The sequence below is a fragment of the Diabrotica undecimpunctata genome, chromosome 3, assembly GCF_040954645.1.
Source record: "Diabrotica undecimpunctata isolate CICGRU chromosome 3, icDiaUnde3, whole genome shotgun sequence".
Taxonomy (NCBI): Eukaryota; Metazoa; Arthropoda; class Insecta; order Coleoptera; family Chrysomelidae; genus Diabrotica; species Diabrotica undecimpunctata.
In genome coordinates, this window is record NC_092805.1 from 47,965,546 (window position 1) to 47,991,910 (window position 26,365).

Below are 26,365 nucleotides of genomic sequence, written 5' to 3' on the forward strand. Positions count from 1 at the left end.
ACGACTAATACTCTTCCAGATTTGTTTGGGATGCTTGATTGTCCAACCAAATACAATAAGCCGGTGTGAGCAATCGCCGGTAGAGTGATTGTTGGTATACCCAATCCCCACTTATGTACCAACAGCCCCGGGTGGAAGAGTCGGTAAGTGAAAGGGCACCTTCTTCTGCTAGAAATGGAAAATTGTTTCTAAAGGCGGACGAACCAGACGTGGTCAACGGCGTGGGGATGCATAAGGCAACAGGAGATTAATGCATTAAAGGCTCATCGAGGATCCCTAGTTAATCATTGACTAAAAATACAACCCAACACTCTACTGATCATAAAACTCGGAAAACAAGATCCGGCAGAGGAGGAAACTTACAAGACTATAAGGACTCCCCGGTTGTCAATATGCGAAAACCTTGCAAAGTAGCGACTTGGAATGTTAAAAGTCTACATCAAGCTGAAAAAATACATAATGCCGTTAAAGAAATGGAAAGGCTGAATACAGATATTTTAGGAATCAGCGATGTCCAATGGCCCAACTCAAGAACGATAAAAATCAACAATAAAACAATATATTATTCAGGAAGTCAAGACGGTTCACACAGATATGATGTCGGGATAATATTAAACAAAAACATTGACGAAGCTGTAAGAAATTTTACTCCATACTCCAACAGAATTATACTCTTACAATTAAACCAGAACAAACCCAAAATAAACATCCTACAAGTTTATGCTCCAACTGCGGACAAACCAGAGACAAACTTTCTTTGTCAAGAAGAACAAATGCAAAAATCGATACAAGTAAATAAAGGACACATAAGGCAACGCCTGGCAGATGAAATCAACAACGGATTAATGAATGTTAAAGAACAAATTCTGCACAGTACTGAGACGGATAAAAAATGGTTAATAATAAAGACAGAAATAGATAATAGTCAAAATAAAAATGCTAATACCAACCAGATATAAAAAGAAGCAATGGATGACGGAAGAAATTTTAGATTTGATGGAAGAAAGACGACAATATAAAAACAAAGATAATCAGATGTACAAAAAAGTGGATAAACAAATGAAATACAGAATTAAGAAAGCGAAAGAACAATGGTTAAAAGAACAATGCGCAGAAATATAAGAATACCAGAAAAGACATGATAGTTTTAACACACATAAAAAAATTAAAGAATTAACTTAAAACAATAGAACAAGAAAACCGGGAATACTGAAAGATGCAAATGGGAAACTTGTGTTGAATACTAACGACAAATTAATGAGATGGACAAAATACATCAATGAACTGTTCAAAGGCAATAGAACAGAACAGATGGAGATAGAAGTAGAAGAGGATATGGTTTTAAAGATATTAAAAGAGAAAATTTAAATGGCATTAAAAAACAGCAAAAATGGTAAAGCAGTAGGTCCAGACCAAATCCCTATCTTCTTCTTCTTTAAGTTCATTTCCTATCGGAGATTGGATATCATTAGGGCGATTCTAATTTTATTTACTTCTTCTTCTTAAAGTGCCTATCCGTTCCGGATGTTGGCGATCATCACGGCTATCTTTACTTTGTTTATTGCAGCGCGGAACAGTTCAGTGGTAGTCGTGTTATACCACTTTCGTAAATTTTGAAGCCAGGAAATGCGTCTTCTTCCCGGTCCTCTCTTACCATATACTTTCCCTTGGAGAATTAGCTGGAGAAGGCCGTAACGTTCTTGATTTCTCATTACATGTCCTAGATATTCCAACTTTTTAGTTTTGACGGTCATGAGAATTTCACATTCTTTCCCCATTCTACGCAGGACCTCCACATTAGTAACTCTGTCAACCCAGGATATACGTAAGATGCGCCTATAACACCACATTTCGAAAGCTTCGAGCCGATTCATAGATGCAACAGTCAGTGTCCATGCTTCCATTCCGTAGAGCAGAACTGTAAATATGTAGCAGTTCAATAGACGGCATTTTGTTTTTAATGATATGTCTCGACTGTTGAAAATAGTTCTCATTCTAACGAATGCTGCTTTTGCTTTTATTATTCGCTGTTTAATTTCTGTTGAGTGGTCCCATTGGCTATTTAAATTGGTGCCTAGATATGTATATTGCTCGACTCTTTCGATATTCTGTTGGTTGATTGTAAGTTGAGCGTTTAGTATTGGTTTTTTACTAATTGTCATAAATTTGGTTTTCTTTATGTTAAGAGCTAGTCCGTATCTGTTGCTGACATCTGTTATGCGATTTGTTAATATCTGTAAGTCATTCAGATCATCGGCAAAAACTATAGTGTCATCTGCATATCTAATGTTATTCAACCATTCACCGTTTATTAGTATTCCTTTCGCACAACCGTCTAAAGCTTCCTTAAATACCCATTCAGAATAAATATTGAACAACAATGGAGACAAAATACAGCCCTGTCGTACTCCACGTTCTTTTGCAATTTTATCAGTTAACTGGTCTTCTATTTTGATTTTGGCCGTTTGATTTTAGTAAATGTTTCTGATAATTCTAAGATCTTTGTTGTCAATTCCAATTTCTTGCATTAGAGTCATTAATTTGTCATGTTTTACTCTGTCAAATGCCTTCTGGTAATCTATAAAGCATACGTATATGTCACAATTCACATCCCTGCATCTCTGAAATAGCACCTATACAGCAAAAAGGGCCTCCTGTGTTCCCAGAGCATCACGAAATGCTTTATTTACTGCTGTTTTGAATAATTCGTTAGTGGTACAGCCAAACCACTCTCTTAAATTTCTCGTCCAGGACATTCTTCTACGGCCTGGATTTCTGCGTCCTTGAATTTTTCCTTGCATTATATTTTGTAGGAATTTGTACTTTTGTTCTCTCATCAGGTGGCCAAAGTATTCAAGTTTTCTCTTTTTTATATTCAGTATAACTTCTGGATCGTTATTTATTCTGCGTATTACCTCTTCATTTGTAATTTTATCCACCCAACTTATTTTTAGTATACAGTATATAATATCACGATTACAAAACAATTTTTTCATTTTTATAAAGGTAGACCTGACAATTTCAATACGTCTTTTTATCTCGTGATTTTGGTCACCTGTTTCATTGATGAGGGTTCCCAAGTATTTATATTCGTTTACTTTTTCGAGTTGGGTACCGTACTAGTGTCATGTATTGGATTCTTACTGAAGGTTATATATTTGGTTTTTGTGACGTTCATCCTTATGCCGTAGTTATTACGTATCTCATTCATATTTTCAACCAGATGTTGTAGATCTTCCGCTGTTCTTGCCATTATCACAGTATCCTCAGCATATCGAATGTTATTGATAACTTCTCCATTGACTATTATCCCTTCGTTTGCATGTGAGAGAGCTTGACATATTTGTTCGCTGTAGATATTAAACAATATACAACCCTGTCGTACTCCTTTACGTATTTCTATTTCGTCCGATGTTTGGTCTTCTATTTTGATATTAGCTCGCTAATTCCAGTACAGATTTAATATTATTTGTATGTCTCTGGTGTCGATGTTCTTACCTTTCCAGGAGTATATTGTGGCGTACTTTATCAAAGGAAAATCCCTATAGCAACCTTAAAATGCATAAATGATGAAACTCTAGACATTATCGTAGACTTATTTAACTCAGTATACAAAACAGGACACATACCGAAACAATGGTTACTCTCCACCTTTTATGCTATCCCTAAAAATACAAACGCTAAATATTACAGTTAATACAGAACAATATCACTAATAAGTCACGTTCTCAAATTCTACCTGAAAATAATATATGGTCGTATAAATAAAAAACTGGAAGAAGGAATAGATGATAGTCAGTTTGGGTTCAGAAACAGACTAGGAACCAGAGAAGCGTTATTTGCTTTTAATATGTTAGCTCAAAGATGCATGGATATGCATGTTGATGTACATGTTTGTTACGCTGATTTTGAAAAAGCATTTGACAAAGTGCGACATGAAAAATTAGACACTTACGAATAATAACAAATCTCTACTGGAATCAAAGAGCACAAATCGTAATAGATAACGAACCCAGCCCAGAAATTAAAATCAGAATAGGAATTAGGCAGGGTTTTATTATGTCCCCATTACTATTTAATGTATATAGTGAAGGCATTTTTGAAGAAGCATTACTATCTCAAAGTGAAGGAATAATAATTAATGGAAGATCTATTAACCACATAAGATATGCAGATGACACCGTGATTATGGCAAGCTCTACTAAACAATTCCAATTACTGCTAAACAAAATAAACAGTTTCTGTGAAAAATATGGACTAAAAATGAATATCTTCTTCAGGTTCCTTCTCCTATCGGAGGTTGGAAATCATCATCGCTATCTTAATTTTATTGCCCGCGCTTTTGAATAATTCTAATGAGCTGCAACCGAACCACTCTCTCAAATTTCTTAGCCAGGATATTTTGCGTCGTCCTGGGTTTCTCTTCCCTTGTATCTTCCCTTGCGTAATTAATCTAAGTAATACGTACTTCTCGCCCCTCATTATATGACCCAGGTATTGAATCTTTCTAATTTTAACAGTTTTTATGACTTCACATTCTTTCTTCATTCTTTGTAACACCTCTATATTAGTTACTTTTTCAGTCCACGATATTCTGTGGATTCTCCTGTAGCACCACATCTCAAAGGAGTTTAATTTTTTGAGTTCAGACTGTTTTATTTTCCACGCTTCCATGCAGTATAGTAAAGTAGAAAAAACGTTACAACGTAGCATTCTTGTCTAGATCTCTAGATTAAGGTTACGGTTGCAAAGTAAATTCTTCAATTTTATGAACGCGTTTCTTGTCATTTCTATTCTAGATCTGATTTCTTTTGTTTGATCTCCATCACCATTTAGCAACGTTCCTAAATATTTATATGTTGTTACTCTTTCGATCGTTGTATTACTGATGATCAGGTTATCTACATTTTGTGGTTTTTTTGAGAATATCATTGATTTTGTTTTCTTGAGATTCATTTGCAGTCCGTACCTTTCACATGCATTGTATACATATTGTATTATGTACGGTAGATCTTCCATGTCACTTGCAAATATGACCGTATCGTCCGCATATCTAATATTATTAATGCTATTTCCGTTGACCAAAATACCTTCCACAATATCCAATAAAGCTTCTTGAAATATCACTTCACTGTAGACGTTGAATAAGAGTGGTGAAAGTATGCACCCTTGTCGAACTCCTCTAAGTATACTTACTTCCTCTGTCAGTTCGGACTATTAAAAAATTATGTAGATACCTTTTACCTTTATAATGTTTGTCCAACAAAATGTCGATATGGAATTCTTATACTGATATTTTTGAAAAAAATTGTAATATTTTTCATGCACTGTACTATTTTGTTTGTGAAATTTTGATCGTATCTCGTAATCGTAATTTCTCTAAATAACCAAGACACAAACATGCACAAAGTTGCTTGAGTAAAACTAGATTTTAAGAAAAAATATAAACTAAGGAATAGTGCAAATATTGTAACACGTTTGATCGGGTGGGGTCTGTCTGGACACAGACCACACCCAGAAGAACCGGTGTTAATTTGATTTTTCATAGCGACATGCGACAGCGGATTTCCTTAAGTAATTTCTATAATTTATCTCGGTCAAAGTAAACATATTAAATTTTTGTAAATACTGATAATGCTTTGTTCTAATGAATAAAACATCAAATAATTATTCAATCTTGTTATATAGGTTGCTATGGGCGAAGGACAAGAAAATAAAGCTATCGAAGCACTTAAAAGATATTCAGAGTCTGGTTCTTGGTTGATTTTGAAAAATTTACACTTGGTTACTTATTGGTTGCCAGTGTTAACTCAAACCCAAAAAAGTATTGAACCTCATCAAAAGTTTAGGTAAGATGTATGTGTCTGTATGTGTTTATAGTACTTGTAAATACTGTTAGTGTACATAATCATGTTACTTCGAAATATTTTACTGCGTTAACCTTCATAAACACGATCGGGGTGCAATTGAACCCAAGACATAAATTTTTGGCGATAATTTCAAAAATAATTTTGTTTATTTAATTTTCTTTCAGGTATGTTTATGTATAATTTAGCATAAGGAAGTTTTAATAGATTGCGGTATATTTCAACTAGTTATAGTCAGTTTTGTTCGTTGGGGTTTAGCCGCACCCCGATTTATTCCCAATTGATATCATAGCTGCTACGCAGAGGTGTTTATCCCACCATTTAAGTACAGTTTAAGTTCTTGTGTGTTTAGGTATGTTTGTAGTGGATTGTCAAGTACGTGCTTTATAAAAATGAGTGAAACACCAAAGTTTAGAAATCCACAAACGGTAACTGATGAAGAACTTCTGGCGAAATTAGAAACATACGCTTACAGTAGTTATTTTATTGATTTGACACTAAAAGATAGTTTAAAGTTATATTTAAGAGATTGATATATTGACAGAATTTGATGGGATAGATGAAGTTAGTGATGGTGGAATCAGTATTCAATAAGTCAATTATACGGAAAAATTAACTTATTACATCTTTTTAAACATAGTAGTGTGTGAGCAAAAGTAAAATTACTGCGAGAATAAAGGTATCTCGGTATTGCCAGACAGCAGCGATGTTTTTTATGAATCAGAAGTAAAGATAGGAAATCTCGAAAGTTTTGTATTCGATGCAATTGATACGTGTGTGTGCAAAATATTCAAAAAGTATAACAGTTTGTAACAATTGTGATAACTAAATTATTATTTAAAATATCACAGCATTCTATTTATTGTCTTAATTATTTTTCTTGATTTCATAATCATTTTATATTATTTTTTCAAATGTGTCTAATCGTTTATCAATGTTTGCAGCATATAAAAAATATATATTTATTTAATCAAAGTGTATTTTTTTTTTATATTCTTTACTTATAATATAAAAAATATGCCAAAACTCTTAGGGTACATTTGCACTTGATTCAGTATTTAACGTTTAACTAGGGTTTTGACCATAAATTTATGAAGGTTGATTTAAAGTAAAAGCATTTGCTACGTTTTTTTCATAGGACGCAATGATACAATGACAAAGTTCGTGATTAATTTATTGAAGTCAAAAGTTTGACTTCAATAAATGCCTTAAATAACTTAAAGAAATAATGATTTTAATAAAGGACTTGATTTGATTTATCTGGACTTTGAATTTTCTTAGTGGCTACAGAGAAAGACAAGCGCAGGAAGCAGACGATTTGTAATCTCCCAAAAGAAATTCAACTTCACATGAAACACCGGCTCTGTCGGAGACTCCGTACGGCTTTGCCAAAATGTAAAATAAATCTAAAACGGAATTCTACGATATAATTATTTGTATTTTTAGTTCTTTATTAAGTTGTTATTAATTTTTAAATATAATGTTTTTTTAATAGTTATATTTATATTCAGTCTTCTGTTCTGGTTAAATAATAGTTATCAATTTTGTTTAAATATTCACAAGCACACTCTAGTGCATATTACAGATAAAGTTTACATATAGATCACTAATACCAAAGGAGGGACTACACTGGACAAATATATTAATTCGGATAGTATACGATAAATTTTAATATCTTCTTTTATAACTTCCTTTTTTATTAATTTTCTAGATTGTGGTTGGTGTCCGAACCTACTCCGAATTTTAACTTCGTTTTGGCACAAAATAGCTTAAAAGTAGTTTACGAAACATCACAAGGAATAAAAAATAACATTCTAAGAACCTTCGCTACGTTTGGAGAAAAGTATATTGACAAGTTAAATGCCAATTCTGCCAAAATATTTTTCGTGTTAGCGTGCGTGCATGCGTTATTTCAAGAAAGGAGAAAATATATTCCGCAAGGTATTTTTTTATTTATTTATTTATATTAGTACCCATGTGACTGTTCTTATTATATTAGCATTATAACAATGGAAAAAGTTTTGTTTTGTTGCATTAAATTTTGTAGTACTTTGGAATATTTTGTTGACCGTGAATTCTAATCTAAAATCGAATTTTTTCGGGACATTGTAGTTTTTTTACAATTTGATATTTTCTTTATACATATATACAAAAATAACGTAATCTCTTATGTAAAAACGGCCTTTCTGTTGTTTACAATGGTCAATCTCATATGGTATGGTTCCAATAAAAGTTGTAGATTTTAAAAAGTCCTTTTTTAAAATCTACCGCGATTAAAAAAATCAACCTATGAGTACCATAAAAACCAAAATATTGCAATTTTTTAAGCTCGCAAATGGAACTTAAACAGGCGGTATTTTACGAGTACCATCAACTTAATGTGTCATGTCTTTTTACTTCTTTTTGGTACATGCCATCTATAAAATGGATTAAAAAGATTTAGATCTTCGTTTGTTTAATATTTAGCTCTTAATGTTAATAAACGGTGAAAATGTGATTTTAATGTTCATTGGTCATAGAATGTTCTTTTTTTTTCAGTTTGTGTATTTAACTATCTTTTCAGTGAGACTACTTACAAGCGCGTGAAATAAAAAATATCAAAGTTATTATAAAAGGTTTATAAGCTAAAAAGTCAGCCCTTTGTTAAACGGTTTTTTTAATAAGTAACAATTTTTGACAATACTTTGAAATTTTCTTTATTATAAATTAAAATTAAAGCCTGAATGGATCGATTGCGATTTGGGAGATATCTCTAGAGTAACTGTTTGTGCAAGTTGTTCAAATAATTGCACTTTGGGAAACAAACAGAGTAACTTAAAAACTGTTTGGTCCATCTAGCAGATATGTAGCATATTTTAATAATTTATTAATTGCTATAATTTCAATTAGTTATACCACATTATTTTATTATGCAAAAAACAAAGTTATTAACATTTATAAATTACTGCAAAAATAAAGATTTTTTACAATTATCTTAGCCATTAGTTCATGTATTATAAGTTTAATTAAACAGTGTTTCTCTAAAATAAATAAGAAATGCTTAATTGGCAAAAAAATATTGTTTTTGCTTTTGAAGTATTTGTTATCAGCGATATCTCATATATCTTTTAGAACCGGTTTTTAAAAATCGGTGTAAATTTTTTTTGTAGCTTTTTTTCCTTTATTGACTAACTGAATAGCATCATAATATTTCCCAAGAATTGGGAAATATTATGACGCTATTAAAAAAGAACTTGAAATCGTAAGTAGACCTTCTTATCAAGTTGAAAAAAGAACTCAACAACAAGAAAATTTAATATTATTGTTAAAACTCTATATATCTATCTATACAGCCCTTGCTGTCCAATTTTGGACATAGACCTCGTCTTCCTTCTTTCACGTCTCTCTATTCTAGGCAGTTTGTATCCACTTGGGGCCTGCGTGTTTCTTCAAGTCACCTGACCATCTCATTTGTGGCCTTCCTCTTTTTCGTTTGTAACTATATGGTCTCCAGTGTATAATCATCTTATTCCATCTATCGTCTTTCTGACTTATGGCATGTCCAGCGAACTTTCACTTGTTTTGCTATCTGCGTTAATACATCGGTCACTTTTGTTTTGTTGTGGATCCAAGTATTTCTTTTCTTGTCTGATACCCTGATGTTCAGCATTTGCCTTTCCATGGCTCTTTGGGTCTTTGCTATTTTTTCCATGTTATAACTACTAAAACACTTATTTAATTTTGCAACACGTACCGCCATCTACCAGTAAAATATCAAATTCTATTTAAATATCAACAACTAATAAAAATTCTAGAAAAAGTAAACATAAAATAAACGAGCAAAAAATTGTGTCGGCTAGTGAACCTGAACAAAAACCTACTGAACAAAACATTGGTTCAAATACAAAACCAGTAGGAGATTTCCTACTTCTCTCTTCTCTCTTCTACTTCCAACAAACCGATTTTCGGTAGCAAAATTTATTCGAATTTTAATACACATCCAAAATGATTTGAAGAATTCTTTAAAAGAAACGCCTGAAGCGCCTGAAATATGTTTTTATTGACAGAAATGGAATAGAACTGATAAGCAATCATCTTATAAAAAGTCCTTCCATTTAGAAAGTCTAGACAATGTATACAACCCATCTATATGGCCCAGTGGATCTGTGGTAAGAAGATTCAAATTCATTCAACATTTTCGGGAAAGAACGCAGTCAGCATACAATTCATAACTTACAATGACTACAGCTACAGATGTGCCTGCAGTAGAGACACCGGAAGAAAGCTCCTTTGTAATCAAACATATCGGGACTTTACAAAACTGTAGTGGAAAGGCAGCAGTCCACACAAATGGAAACAATCTAGATCGAGACGTAGGAATTTTAGAAGTTTCTGAAAAACTAATTCATATTTTGATTCTATAATATCATCATTTGGAATAAAACAAACAATCCATGGCTATACTAGAATTACTGATACATCTGCCACTTGTATAGACAATATTATGACAAATGTTCAAGAAGATCAATTTCGGGCAAATGTTCTTGAACTTTGTTTCTCTGATTATTGCGGCCAGTATATCAGTATAAGCTTAACATCAATTCAGCAAAAGTTAAGTGTTTACACTAGAGCGTTTACGCAGAAGGGTATCTTAAAAATGCGGAACTTTTTATTCGTGTTGGACTGAAACATTTTTAACGGTAATCTTGACGTAAATTCCCTAATTTCTAATAGATCATTATAATCTTCTAGTATCGCTATATTTTCCACAAAAAAATTGGTTATCAAAGAAAGAAGATGTCCGGTAAACTGGTTCAATAACAACTTAAAAAATATGAGAAATCATTTGCAAACATATAAAATACGTGCTGATTCTACTAAACACCTAGTATATTACAGCGAATATATAAGATATAAAAATCATTACAATGCTGAGTTAAAAAGAACGAAAAAGCTGGCATATATTCAATTGATATTAACTTCAAAGAGTAGATCCAATACGTTTTGGAAGGTAATTAACTATGAGCTAAATAAAACAAATAGTTTACAAAATTCAACAACCAACATATTTTGACTCTTTCAATAACTTTTTTGTTGAAATTGCTGAGAATATTATAAAATCCCTTCCAAATACACCAGACGACAAAATTTTGAACTATCAAAAATGTCCAGCTCCATCGAATTCATTTTTTCTGTAGCCAACCTATCAACAAGAAGTATTTACAGTTATAAAAACATTAAAGAACTCAAATTGTTTGGATATTAATGAGCTAAACGCATATTTTATCAAAAACACTAGTGAAATAATTACTAAACCTTTAACACATCTCATTAATAGTATTTTTTCAATCGGGATATTTCCAACTTCATTTAAATACTCCTATTTTTAAGATTGTTCCTATTTTTAAAAAGGGCTATCGTGACCCTGTAGACAATTATAGACCAATTTCCATCGTTTCGATATTCAGTAAAATAATCGAAAAAATTCTGAATAAGTGTCTTATATCGTACTTCGAAACAAATAACTTTGTTACTATAAAAAGTAACAGTTATAACACAATATGGGTTTAGAAAGGATCGTTCTACAACACATGCACGTTTAGATGTGATGAGTGCCATAGTTGATGACCTTGAGAAGCATAATCACTGTTATAACGCTGTGTGATCTTTCAAAGGCCTTCGACTGCATTTCTCATGATATTTTGCTAAAAATCTGCATTTTTACGGTATAAGAGGTACTTGTTTGGAACTAATTTCATCGTATCTAAAGGATAGATCACAAGGAGTCAAGTACGGAAATTGTTTCTCCCTGAAATTCTCTGAATTTAAGCAGATAAAGCATGGAGTTCCGCAAGGATCAGTTCTGGGCCCTCTATTATTTATAATATACGTTAATGACTTGCCCAATTTTATGACTCCATTTAAAACAGTTTTATTTGCAGATGACACTACTTTTGTTTTTTCTGATAAAAATCGTTCAGTTTCAGAAACCACGTCTGAGTATCTATTTATATTTCAATGCTCAATCATGGTTCTTAGCAAATAAACTTAAACCAAATGATAACAAAACTCAAAATTTAATTTTTTCGTCTACCTTTGATGTTATTGTTGAAAAAATAATGTCAAATTGTTGGGCATAACAATTGACAACACATTGACTTGGTATAACCATATTGACCATCTCAAAGGTAAACTTTCTAGTACCTTATTTTTACCCAAACAATTAAAACTTGTTACAAGTGTTGTTGATACCTTAAAAATAACGTACTTTTCTCTTTTCCATTCATTTTTAAACTATGGTGTTATTCTGTGGGGAAACTCTTGCAATGCCCCAACAATATTTAAATTGCAGAAAAAAGCAATAAGAATAATTGCATAAGTTAGCTACTTGGAATCTTGCAAACCCTCGTTTATTAAATATAAGATAATGCCCTTGCCAACACTATGGCTATACAGCGTTAATGTAGAAATACATAAAGACGCTGATACTTTAATTAAACACTCTTACATAACGATAACATTCAATTACATCTTAGATCTAAAGTTTTTGATGCATGCATTATTCCGATATTAACTTATGCGGCACAAACATGGACAATTACAAAAAAGAATATGAATATACTTAGAGTCACTCAACACGCGATGGAAAGAGCAATGCTAGGTATATCACTTAAGGACAAGAAAACAAACACATGGATAAGACAGAAAACCAAAGTCACCGATGTGGTGCAAAAATCATTAAAGTTGAAATGGGAATACGCTGGACATGTAGCTAGGAGCGATCTAAACAAATGGCACAGATCAATTTTAACCTGGAGAACATACCAACACAAAAGACCCAGAGGCAGACCTCCTATGAGATGGACAGATGATCTGAAAAGGACTGCCGGGAAAAATTGGCTACAAGTAGCGTACAATAAAAAACAATGGAAAGGAAGACTTAAAGAGGCTTATGTTCAGATGTGGACGTGAATGGCTAAACGAAGAAGAAGAAGAAGACATAACGATAGCACAAGAGGTGCAAATAACATCACAACAGTTAAGTATCGTTTAAGTAAATCACAAAAAAACTCAATTGACTATAATATATACAATATCCTACCTAAGGATTTAAAACAACTTTCGATGAATAAATTTTAAGTAATAAAATAATAATTTAAAGTGAATACTTTGATCACTTCAAGGCAGTAACATGAACATGGATGTACTCACTATGTTGGTATATGTCTTATTTTGTATATTTTATGTTTTATTTTATGTTATGCGCATTAATGTATTTTCATCTCCTATTGTATTTTGTGTATGTTATGTATTATATTTTTTAGTTATACATATAATTGACTTGCTACAAACAAATGTAAAATTTGTAAACGTAGTTAAATAAATCTTGAATCGTGAATCTTGACTGTCCTGCTAAAGCATATAAACCGAAGTATTACAATATCAAGTTCTTTCTAGGATAGTTTATAGATTTCATAATGATACATTTATAATATAAAGAAAACAAATATATACAATATTTTGAAGATATAGCTTACAGGGAAAACATAATTTCAAATATTTGAAATCAGCAATCTCGAATAAGTTAAGAACAAAGTTTTCGTATATACCTATGAAAAAAAAATCTGTTGTCCATTAAAATGAATAATATACATCACACTTTTTAATAATTAGGATTTCATGTTTCAGGTTGGTCAAAATACTACGATTTCAGTGATACAGATCTTTCTACAAGCGTAAAATTAGTGGAAGATCTCTGGAGTAATCAAGGCCCACAAATCCCGTGGCGGTTTATATCTGGGTTGACCTCTGATGCAGTATACGGAGGTAGAATTGAAAATATAGATGACTTAAAAATTGTGCATTCCTATACTAAACAGTATTTTATTGATGACGTAATAAGCCACCGTTGGAAACCTTTTGGTCTGAATCTTACTGTGCCAAATGTGCCACAATACAAGGTATTTATTTTTTTATATTATGTCAATTTATAGATCATACGCTTCTTCTTTGGTCCTTATAATCTTAAATGGATCTTTTTCATCTTCATATTTTTACTTTCATTCGGACTGATGGCTTTAAACTGACTTTATTTGCATCAAAATACAAAAATTGCATACGAAAGCTGCACTTTACTTCTTTATCATTTCAATTTTTATAGATAAGTCACTTTAATTAAAAGATATCGAATTTTCATTGTTAAATTAATAAAAATTTTATTTAGATAATTGATTCCGAACGCTTAACTGACATGTAAAATCGCCGATCCTTTCAATCGTTGTTTCTAAGAAAATGGTTTATTTTATGTAATTATGCTAATTAATATTTCTGTTCAAAATTATCTCAGCTACATTTTTTATTTGAAATATTTTTTTCTATAGCGTACAGATTCTTGGTAAATCGATGTTTTTCGTTTTTTCTCCCCTACGGGGGGATTTAGGGGGAAGGAAGTTTGGGGTAGAAGTGGCAAACTTTTTTGCATCTATTTAACCCTTTAAGGCGCAGAACTCATTTTTTCTTTTTAAGACAAATAGTTTTTAATATTATGAAATCAAATAGAATGTAATAAGTTACCTGAAAATATTTTCAATTTTTTCTTTTATGGGGTTGTAAATATTGCTACCAGTGATCCTTTGGGTATTTACCATTACCTACATATCACTGGTAAATATTTTTACCACTATATCTACACACTAAAATAAAAGTTGTGAAAGAGAAAAACATTTATTTTAAATTTCTAATGACATTCATTTCTGATGATATATGATTGTCTTTGATTGGTAGATGACAACCAACATCAACAAGATTTACCCTTTTTGCTTTGCCAACTTGACCAGGATTGGGTCAAGGCCGCTTTCTTATTGTGAACAAACCGATAAGTTCATCAGCTAACTGACTTCTGTATTGGAGTTGTGTGAGAACTGTCTCGCGAATGTGATTTTCATGATGAAAATGCTTGTATAGAATATAGCTGGTTACTATTGATGTATTAAGGAAGTAATAAAAAACTTTAATCCATAATCTTCTTGACTTCCATTGAATTGAATAGGTGGACGTCATCTGACCAAAGTGATCAACACCCTCCATATAAATATTGTAATCGGCAATAGCTCTTGGACAAGCTACTTCTTCGCGTGTTGCATCCTTTGATGTTCTGAGGTCAGTGGTTTTTTCTTTGAAATTGTGCATGTTGCTAACCACTGTGACAAATTTTGTCCCACGATCTTTCCCTTTGTAAACGGAAATATTGCCACTAGCTACAGAGTCAGACTCACTCATTTTTAATTTTCTGTCGTCAGCTAAATGCTGCTTTGGGAAGTACTCTCTAGCTGTTCTAAATGTGCCTCAAGCAAACAGATGTTTTTCTAAGAGAGTATTAAAGATTGGCAGTGTAGAAAAAGAAATTGTCAAAATAAAGACAATATTCACAATTTTGAAATTGGTGACTTAATTCTACTATAACTCGTTCGCCAAGGGTCTCTTGAACAACTTTGTTAGTTTTGCCTTGATAGATCTCGAAGTCAATGAGATAGCCAGATTTTGCACAGGCAGTTGCCCATATTTTTATTTATTTCTTCACTGGCTTTATTGGCATATACTGCTTCAAAGCAGTTCTACCTTTAAAAGGGATCATACTTTCGTCAATTGACAAATTTCGTGATGGTGTGTATGCTTCTGAAAATTTTGTTTTGAAGTACGTTATGAGAGGTCGAATTTTATTAGATTTATCAAACTTAGAATCTCCTTTATGAGGCATTTCTGAATTATTGTTGATATGTAATAGCCTTAACACTTCTAAAAACCTTTTCACGGTAAAGACATCTGCGACTCTTTGTACATAAAAGTTTCTGTCAGTTGACCAGTACGATTTTGTTGTAAGTAACGTATGAAAGACCATAATTATCAGGATGCAAAGAAAAGCTTTCAGTTTTTCCACAGTGAGATCTAAAGATTTTCCTAGCTGCACTGCATAGATATTTGATTCCTTCACAATTTTTCACATATTTTATCATTGAAAAGAGCACTGAAAAAATCCAAAGTGGTGGCATCTTCTGGAAAGTCAATGTTAACTTTTGAATTCTCCCTAAAATGAAATAAACTATAGCCTAAAATTGGATCTATCTTTTTGGACCACTTGAATTCCGAGTTTTTGGAAGATGAAACATCCACATAATCCTTGTAACTATTTACTTATGGCTCTGTGTCATTGCCATATAAATATATATTTGTTTTTGTCTTCTTAGTAGACATCTCTTCAGCAGAATAATCTTGATCCAAAACTGAATCGTCAGAATTTTCATCAGCGCTATCTGGGAAATACAAAGTGGAATAAGTTTGTTGATGATCCACAGGTTTGTTTGATGTTGAAGCAATATTTGAGATTAAACTGGAAGCAATATTTATGCTTGAATCGCATCGAGTGCTGCACTTAGCTAAAGATGATACAAATGAAATATTGTATTCTCCATCAAAATCTCCTCCATAGTCCGACATAAAATAATTATCATCATCGCTATCATACAGGCCTTTATTTATAATCTCTTCCAATTGTCTTGCAGTAAGAGGCGCTTGCCATCGTGTTTTTGTATTTTCGCTCACTAAAAAAAAGAAACGTTGGTCTCAATATTCACCCATAAGATCTTTTCGCAAAAACTTACAAAACTACAAGACTAGATGGTACACTAACATTCTCACAATATGCAATTCCTTAATTTATTTTTTTATTTATAAAAAATAATTGTCAACTTTGCAAAAAAAAATGGTTAAGTTTGTTGGCAATGTTAAGTGGTTTGTATTAACTTATAAAAATTAATTATAATAATTAATACTTACTATTTATTGTGGCAAAACGTTCTTCACACTATATTTCACACTAGTACCCTTATTGTTATTATCCAATATTTCAGAGAATAAACTAATTAAAAACGAGAATAAATTACTATGACATTAACACCGGTAAAGTACCCTGAAAGATCTCTGGTAGCTATGTTTACCGAACAACGACCTTCACGTCGCGTCGGTGCAGGCTTACGCTAGTCGGGTTCTGTTTAAATCCACCAGAAATTCTTTAAAACAGTATTGTTTGTGCTTCTTCTTCTCATTGCGCCGTCTCCTTTCGAAGGTTGGCGATCCAAATGGCAATTGTAGTTTTGGAAACTGCTGCGCAAAAGATCTCTGCGGATGAGCGGTCGAACCATCTCCTTAGGTCTTTCAGCCACGAGTTATATAATTATTGCTTATTAGGTTATAAGTTAGAAAAATAACCACTAGCAACACCGGTAAATATAGCTACCACTGATCCTTAAAGGGTTAAGGTCCAAAACTTGATATTTTTTGTAAAATTCAGCTTGTTCATATAATTTTTAAAGGTTTAGTGGTATCTTCATCTTTGACAACTAGAGTATAAGTTATAAGATGCCACAAGAAAATACCTTTAAAACAAATTCACTGGTGTATTTTATTTCATTGTTTTTCTGTTGAAGAAAGGAGGACATTAAAACAAAACTTTCGATTAAACAAACTTGTAAAGGACATATCAAAAATCAAGTTATTTATTTGTTTCTAGGAATACATAAAAATGATCAAACAATTTCCTTCATCGGATAAACCATCCTTGTTTGGACTAGCAGAAAACATTAACAAAGCTTGGGAAAAACAAATTTCACTTAGAATAACATCAGAACTAAAAAGTAAGTTTTATAGACATCGTAGATAATACAGTAAAAGATAATAAGTTATTATAAACTCATGGACAAAAATATCGAATATTTTGGAATTTTTCAATTCTTTTTGTGTAGTCACTACTATTTCAAAATAATTTTAGATTACTGATTTTACTCATATAGTGGGCTAATATACTCAATTGGTTTGAAATATTTTGACGTTTTTTGGGCTGGGTTGGGTTGGGATGGGTTTTTTTCAAAACATATCAACTTCTGCAAATAATGAAGAAGAGGAGGAAATTAACCCACCTCCGTATGTTGAACCTCAAAGCCATAAAGTAGATGAAATTGCAGACTAAAAAAGACTTGAGTGGATCGTAGAAATGATCACTTTTCAAGTAAAGATATTTTAGAAATACTTAATCTGTTGACAAAGTGTAGGAGTAAATTTTTTAAACTGTTTCTGTAACCTTTATTAACTTGTAAAAGTCAATTATTAAGCAATAAAGTTTAATCTTTAACAAGGTGAGTCAGTTATTTTATTCAATCACTATTTGTGTTTAGGATGGTAGTGATGTAAGTTATTTAACGCCTTTTTATTTTTTTATGGTAGACAATAGGTATATAAAACCTATATATTTTAATATATAGGTATATATTAATAAAAAAAGTATTAATTTGTGATAACAAAAAGGCAATTTTTTTTTGCTTTAAACTATAAGGGGATTTTTTTGTGTAGCTTCTAACAAACACTTAAAAATCTCAAATTGATCAAAACTGACTTACATCACTCTGATTCTCACCAGCTGCATTATAAAAAATGTCTATTTTTACTTTAAAAAAATTTTACCAAAAAAGTACCTGATATCACTGGCTATTGTATTTCCTTTAAAAATTTTGGGGCTAGAACTGGTTTTCAAAAACACTGCAAAACAACACAAATGCATATCACAAGCTGCACAAAGGTGTGAAATGACCAGGAACAACAAATAGACGATGGAAACTGGGCACCGGATTAAGCAATCTTCAAATCTTGGCTTTTTAAAAATTGAAGCTCTTGCTTGAAACCATGTGGACATCTTTTAAACTGTTCGAAACACCCTCTTACAAATTTCTCACGTAAAACACAGCACAAACAAAATCGGTGATTAACTCAGACAAAAACTGCCACATTATATTTGAGTATAAAATTCACCTCTCCACAATAATTCCACGGCAATTCCCGACTGTCTACGAGGCACATATACTGGCATAAAACATTTACGTTGGATCAATTTGAACAGCCGCGCCCATCGGAAGGTTAAAGAACTACAGATATATTATACAAAGTATTAAACGTTTAACGAAATATTTTCATTATTTTTTTTACCTGTTTTATTTTAAGCAATCTTCAAATCTTGGCTTTTTAAAAATTGAAGCTCTTGCTTGAAACCATGTGGACATCTTTTAAACTGTTCGAAACGCCCTCTTACAAATTTCTCACGTAAAACACAGCACAAACAAAATCGGTGATTAACTCAGACAAAAACTGCCACATTATATTTGAGTATAAAATTCACCTCTCCACAATAAGAAATAGGCCAGTGGTTTTTAAAGATTACACACCGGTGGTGTTTACCTTTCCAAGCTTCAAATCCAACTTCTCTTTTAACTGCTCACTAACTAATTTCCGATAACAAAAAAACAAGTAACGAAAAAACATTAAGAATTTGATGAAAATTCGGACTAAACAACGGAACCAACTGCCCTTGACAGCGGCTCCACCGATGGTGATCTCATCATCTTTAAAAACCGTTCACCCAACTCGGTATAAACCAAACGTAAACGGAAAATTTTCTGTTTATTTGACGCGCAAAATATCCTAAAGCGGCTTCACGATCAAAGAAATACCACATACCAAAAATGATCGTGGGTGCTAAAAAAATCACCTGTTATTATTAATTATCTGACGGTGATTCTTAAGTTAAAATTAATCTGATGTAATCGGATAAACTATTCTCCAACAAAGACGTCGCACTTATCTACTTTAAATTGTTTATTCCAAATTTAAATTCTCAATATTTAAGAGATAAATAAAATAGATCATTAGAATTATTTTTCAAAGCAAATAAAATAAAATTATTTTAAACCTGAATTTTGGAAATGGCTTCCTCCCTAGACGCCAAAGCATCATGTACCATGTATTGCGACGTATTGCGTTTTTAGAATGAGTTGCATATTTTTAAACAATTTTCAACTCTTTTTAAAAATTTAAGAGTGAGAATAAAAACGTTCTCCCTTTATAACTACTGTGAGTTCTTTTATTTGCAGATTTCTATTTACGAAAAAGTGTTTTTACAAAATTCCACCAGGAGACATTCCAGAGAGGTTTACTACCTTTCCTTTCACTTTGGAAAAAGTTAAATCAGGGTCAAAATTTTATCAGAATGACAACTGAAACTAAACCAGTAACAAATTCTATCATAGAAACATTCCTCAATGAAGAGTTCGAGAATGCAATAACGTTGCTTCAGACGATTCACAAATATTTTACATTACTAAATAAGATTTGTAAGGGAATTTTGACAGCTGATGAAAAAACGTTAGGTGTTGGTTATTCGTTACTTAATTATGAGGTAAGAATATTTACTAACAAATTTGTGTTATTTTTCAAACAAGGGATGTTTACTGCGATGCATACAGTAATAGCCAAAAGTCCCCTTCCCCCTCGTATCACTTTATCACGTTAAAAACGGTTATACGTATAATAGTAAAATTTAAATAAAACCAAACAAATACCACCAACAAAGGAAGGAAATAAATGGACGTAGGCTTCTCAACTAGTCCTATCAGGTTACGTTATAGTGATACTTATTGTTATAGAGCTACTGTGACCGATAATTTTAGATAGGACCTTATGGCAAATTATATCTCGTTTGAAAGGAATTAAAAATACATCGTGAATTGCTCAATCAAAAAAAAGCCTTCAGGTTGTACTCCTGCATATATTTCTAAATTATATAGACACAAAACTTGGGAATTCACAAGTGCGTAGATTTTCACATCATATTTATTAGGTTTATTCGGTATGTATTTAGTTAATCCACAGTTAATCCTACAAGGGAAGATCGAAGGTAGGAGAGGAGCCGGCCGCAAACAATTATCCTGGTTAAGGAATATTAAAGAATGGACAGGAATACACAATACAGGCGAGCTGTGTCACGCCGCCAAGAACAGAATTCTAGTAATGAGATAGTCGCCTACGCACTTTGGTGTATGGCATGTTAAGAAGAAGAAGGTATGTATTTGCAAAAAACCGCATCGTCCACGAAAGCATTCCAATTTCCCATCAATCGTAATGTTTATTCCTAAACTATAGGATTTTTGTGAATTGTTCACTAGCATTGTAAAAACGTCACGAATTGCTGCAATTTTGTCGGTTTTTTTTTCTTTCATTTCTTGTAGTGCCATCAGCAAATCGCATACAACGCATAATGAACTTAAATCCTTTAAATTTCATGACCAGTCAAAAATTTTCAATACGATCCCCGTCAGATCCCCACAGGTCTTTCACACTCTGTCTGTTACTTTTGTGAACACCAGCACAGCATAAAAGACCTATAAATACTTCCACTTCAATAATGTTTGACATTTCTATTGTGTTTGAATAGCGATTTACCACTTTTATTATATTGGTTAGCCTGTTGTACAATTATACGCAATATTTCGTCATCCCTAATGCAACTCCAGCATTTCAAAGGAATTTTTACCATTCTTGCAGTACCTATTACACCTGGTAACTTGCGAATAAGATTATGTTGTTTTGAACCAACCTTTTTGTGATGTTTGATTTTTATTCCATTTTGTTTTTTTTTTTCTAAAAGCTTTTTTCCTTTACTTTTCTTTTTTCAAAAAAAGTTGTTATATTCTGCGTTAGACGCATAATAATTATCATTTTTACTAGCTTCTTACTCAGTATCTGAATCACCGTCACGAGGTTTGACTTCATATTCTGCATCTGTATCCTCCTGTGACTTACCTGCGTCGTCGTCAAACATCAATATTTGTAGTTCTTCAACATCTTTAGGATCCTTCAAGTTATATTTTTTATTACAACTTGCCATGATAAGCGTATCTCCGATCTAAAAGAGATATACTTTTGTTAACTTACAAAAAAATCTCCAACCAGGCGCAGTTAATCAGTTTAATGTTTATGAAGTAAGTGTAAGTATAAGTATATTTATGTAATTTTGAATAAAAAAAGGAAACGCATTAGTAGTAAAAGAAATAGTACTCACCAAACTAATAAATGTTACAAATTTGATAAGATTTGATTTCACGTACAGTGCGTTGGTGTATCCGCTTATACGTATTTCATCCTAAAAGGAATCTTCGGAGCGGATATTCACAACCGCTCTGAATGTGAAATCAATCTTTCTGTCGTAGTAGAAGCAACACTAAAATGGCTTCGATATGGACGCAATAGCGACATCTGATGATAAATCACGAAACGAAATCAGAAGATTTCTAATTGTCGAAACCAAATTAATTTTGTTACACTAATGGGCGCAGTATATCAAAATAAACAATATTCAAATATCTTCGTTCTAGCAAAGAATATTTACTAATGACTGATCACGATCTGTAAAATAATGAGAGATAGGAAGCTACTTGTGACGGCAATTCCCGACTGTCTACGAGGCACATATACTGGCATAAAACATTTACGTTGGATTAATTTGAACAGCCGCGCCCATCGGAAGGTTAAAAAACTACAGATATATTATACAAAGTATTAACCGTTTAATGAAATATTTTCATTATGTATTTTTCAACTGTTTAATTTTTTAGAACGAAATGCATACTTTAACTGAATTGTGACTTGCTTTTTTTATTGTTTAGTAATTTTCCAAAGATTAAAAACACATTTTTTTTTTTTGAATAATTTAAACTACTCAATAGATATTTGGACTTTTATATAGAAACAAACAATGAAATTCATTCCTATTCGAAAAGCCAACGAGTCAACACCTCGGCTTCTTCAAATAGTATTTCTTATAAAAAAAAAACTTGTCAGTTAATGTGTTTTGTTATCAAGTAATTATTGAAAGTGAAAAGTTTTTTGTGAAACAACTTGGTATGTAAACTTTATAATTGATACAAACACAATAAATAGGCCAGGCATTGCGCCTGATTTTTATTAAATATTTTGGCATCCAGAATATTTAAAAATGCTTCTTCAACCCACTGCTCCAAGCTACGCAGCTGTTACCACATCAAAAACAACAAAACCTACACCGGTGACCACATCATATCCTAGCAGAAAGCAAGCAATAGTATTAAATGCTCTTCCGGATACAGCTCTCTTCGATTACATTAAGGCGATCGGTGAAATCGTAACACCAAAGCGTATTACCCACGCTTCCCGCATATCTAACCAACGCATTTGCATCTTTCTTGCTTCTATTTCTGACGTCGATATTCTTCTTAAAAACAATCCCACCGTTTCCGTTAAAAATGAAATTGTCCACATCCGCAGACTCATTTCCCCAACTAAAAGATTGTTAATATCTAATGTATGTCCATAGATTCCAAATCAACTTATCGAGCAGGCATTAAAAAACGAACTTGGTCTGCAACTAGCCTCACCTGTATCTCAGATTCGTACAGGCTCACCCGATGAAGATTATTCCCATATATTAAGTTTTCGACGGTCTATCTACGTAATACCAGATAAAGACAATTTCGAAATACAAACCTCCGTATTAATACATTTTGAAAACACTTCCTTCCGAATCTTCGTTACATCAGACAAACTAGAATGTTTTCTTTGCCAAAAAGCCGGACATACGGCTGAAACCTGCCAAAACCCACCGGATACCACTACCCACCCCCGTTTCGCCCAAGTACCTAATGAATCCACCAACAATAGCCCCACCGCACCTTCCGGCACCTCTCACACTTCTGACCCAAATTCTGCCTCCGACAATTTATCCAACATCACACCTCTACCTTTAGATCAACCTCAACCTACACCTCCTACTATCGCCCTCCTAAAAAGAGCCCATTCAACTGACTCAAGCCTCGATTCTCCCCCTGTAATTGCCATTTCAGATCCTACTACTCACACTCCAATAGATCCACATTCCCTCGATGACACCTCCTTCCGGGCACCCAAATCAACCCCTAAAAAAAAATCGAAAACCAAAGATACAAAACCATCAGCCACTATCAGCCCGTCTGCCCGCTTAATCATAGAAAATCTTATAGCAGCAAACCCATCATCCTTTTCAATTAACTCGCTACAACTAATTGCTTTCTTGGAAAATTCTTTCGACTGTCATGACCCTTTAGCTGAAGCATACCAATTTACTACGAACATTAACGCCCTTCTTGATGACCTTAAACAAATATACCATAATATCTCTGATAGATCACTTAAAAATCGTATAACTCGCCTACAAAAAAAAATTAAGGCTACGATGAATCTAAATGATGTCATTGACACTGTTAGTCTTGCATCTGTTAGCTCTAATGACAGTGACCCATCCTTAGACAAAACCGACTTGCCTTAATTTATAACTTTTATATTCACTATAATTCAATGGAATTGCGACGGATATTATCCGCGCTTAGAACGTCTGCAGCTACTGATATCTCTCCACCACCCCACCTTCATTTGCTTACAGGAAACTAACTTCACGTCAACTAATCTCCATACACTCAAAAATTTTGAAGGGTATCATTATATCAGATCTGTCTGCTCCAGAGCTAGTGGAGGTGCATCTATATTTGCTTCTAAAGACCATTACTCCACTCTTCTTCCTCTGACTACCAATCTCGAAGCCGTCGCCATCACTACTTACTGCCCTAACAAACTTACAATATGCTCTATATACATCCCTCCTGACTACATTCTAAAGGAAGAAGAACTTCTTGATTTAGTATACCAACTCCCCCAACCCTATATAATTGTAGGAGACTTCAACGCCCACAACACTATGTGGGGCTCCTCGCGTACATTCGGACGTGGTAAAGTTGTTGAAAATATTCTTGATTGCACTAGTTCATGTATCCTTAATACGGGATCACACACCCACTTTAACATTGCTTCAGGTGCTTTTTCTGCCATCGATCTAAGCATATGTGATCCCAAATCGGCCCCCAAATTATCCTGGCAAACAGCGGACGACCTTCACGACAGCAACCATTTCCCTATAATTATACGTGACAACACCTATGACCAAGTTTCAGTGAGAAGTTATTGGCGCTTCAACAAGGCTAATTGGCCAGAGTTCTCCAAAAAATCGGAATCCCTAATATGTAAATTACCTAACTCTAATATTATCGATGATTCCATAAAACTATTCTCAGATGCCATAATTAAAGCAGCATTAACTCATATTGGCAAAACTACAATTAGCTCCCGACATAAAGTTGTTCCTTGGTGGAACTCTCAATGTGAACTCGCAATTCGACAATCAAAGACTGCGCTCAATCAATACCGCAAACATAAAAGTCCTGAAAATCTAATTAAGTATAAAAAGCTGAAAGCCAAAGCCTAATACGTTGTCAAACAGAGCAAGAAAACATCCTGGCATAACTATGTATCGTCTTTGAATGATAACACAAATCCCTCCCAAATGTGGAAAAAAATCCGACAAGTTCAGGGACAAAAAACTAACACCAAAATTACCCATTTAATCTCTAACAGCACTTCTTCTAGCAACAGCCAAATTATTTGCAATACCCTGGCTAATACATTTGAGGAACAATTTCACAACAAACTCAAACCAATAATTTCATCCTCTACACAAGAACCGCTCTCCTACAACCTCACTTCACAGCACTTACAAGATATCGACAATATTAATTCTCCTTTCTCACTTTCTAAACTTACATCTGCTTTATCCTCATGCAAAAATACTTCTGCCGGCCCTGATGATATCCCTTATATTTTTCTTAAAAACCTACCCAACCGCTGCCTCACTTTCCTGTTAGACATATATAACTCTATCTGGTCTTCTCAAATATTTCCTACTTAATGGAACATATCCGTAATTATACCTGTCCTAAAACATGGCCAAACACCAATCTTTCCTCAGTCCTATAGACCGATTTCTCTCACTTGCACCATGTGCAAATTAATGGAAAAGATGATAAACAGACGTCTTTTATGGTTTATCGACAAACACCAAATTTTACCTAAAGAACAATCCGGTTTTCGCCGACATCGTTCCACAAGCGATAACCTCGTCCTTCTTCATACCCACATCGCCGGAGCTATTAATAACAGTTAAGAAGTGGTTGCCTGCATTTTTGATATTGAAGCTGCCTTCGATAAAATACCTAGACAGGTTATTCTCGATAAACTATTATTATATGGCCTTAATGGTAATATTTTTAATTCATCAAGCACTTTCTTAGCTCTAGATCTTTCAGAGTCTCTGTAAATGGTTGTATATCATCACCACACATCCAACAAGACGAAGTCCCTCAGGGTTCTGTATTAAGCCCCACATTGTTTATTTTATCAATTAACCATATATGCCACAGTCTTCCCTCCCCAGTCAAATTTACTTCATATGCTGATGACCTTGTAATTTATTGCCATGGTGTTGCGACCACTACTACTTGCAAACTTCTCCAAACATCTGTGGACTTATTACAAAATAGATTGACTGCCATCGGCCTGTCCCTCTCATCTACAAAATCACAACTCATTAAATTTACCAGAAAAACACTCTCGCACTGCCCCTAAAATCTTAATGAATAACCACCCTCTCCCAGTCGTTGATCACCGCAAAATTCTAGACTAATATTCGACTCCCGACTTTCTTGGAAACTACATATTCAGGAAACTAGAGCAGAGTGCCT

General features: G+C 33.2%; 1 protein-coding gene across 1 annotated transcript in view; it reads left to right on the top strand.

Annotated features, from left to right (window-relative positions):
* btv (dynein cytoplasmic heavy chain beethoven) overlaps window positions 1-26,365 on the top strand; it is a 344,345-nt gene that overhangs the window by 306,028 nt on the left and 11,952 nt on the right. Inside the window, exons 59-63 of the mRNA XM_072524490.1 lie at window positions 5,689-5,849; window positions 7,579-7,808; window positions 13,536-13,807; window positions 17,413-17,536; window positions 19,820-20,124. Coding sequence (XP_072380591.1) covers window positions 5,689-5,849; window positions 7,579-7,808; window positions 13,536-13,807; window positions 17,413-17,536; window positions 19,820-20,124 — 1,092 coding nt within the window. The remainder of the gene's footprint in view (window positions 1-5,688; window positions 5,850-7,578; window positions 7,809-13,535; window positions 13,808-17,412; window positions 17,537-19,819; window positions 20,125-26,365) is intronic.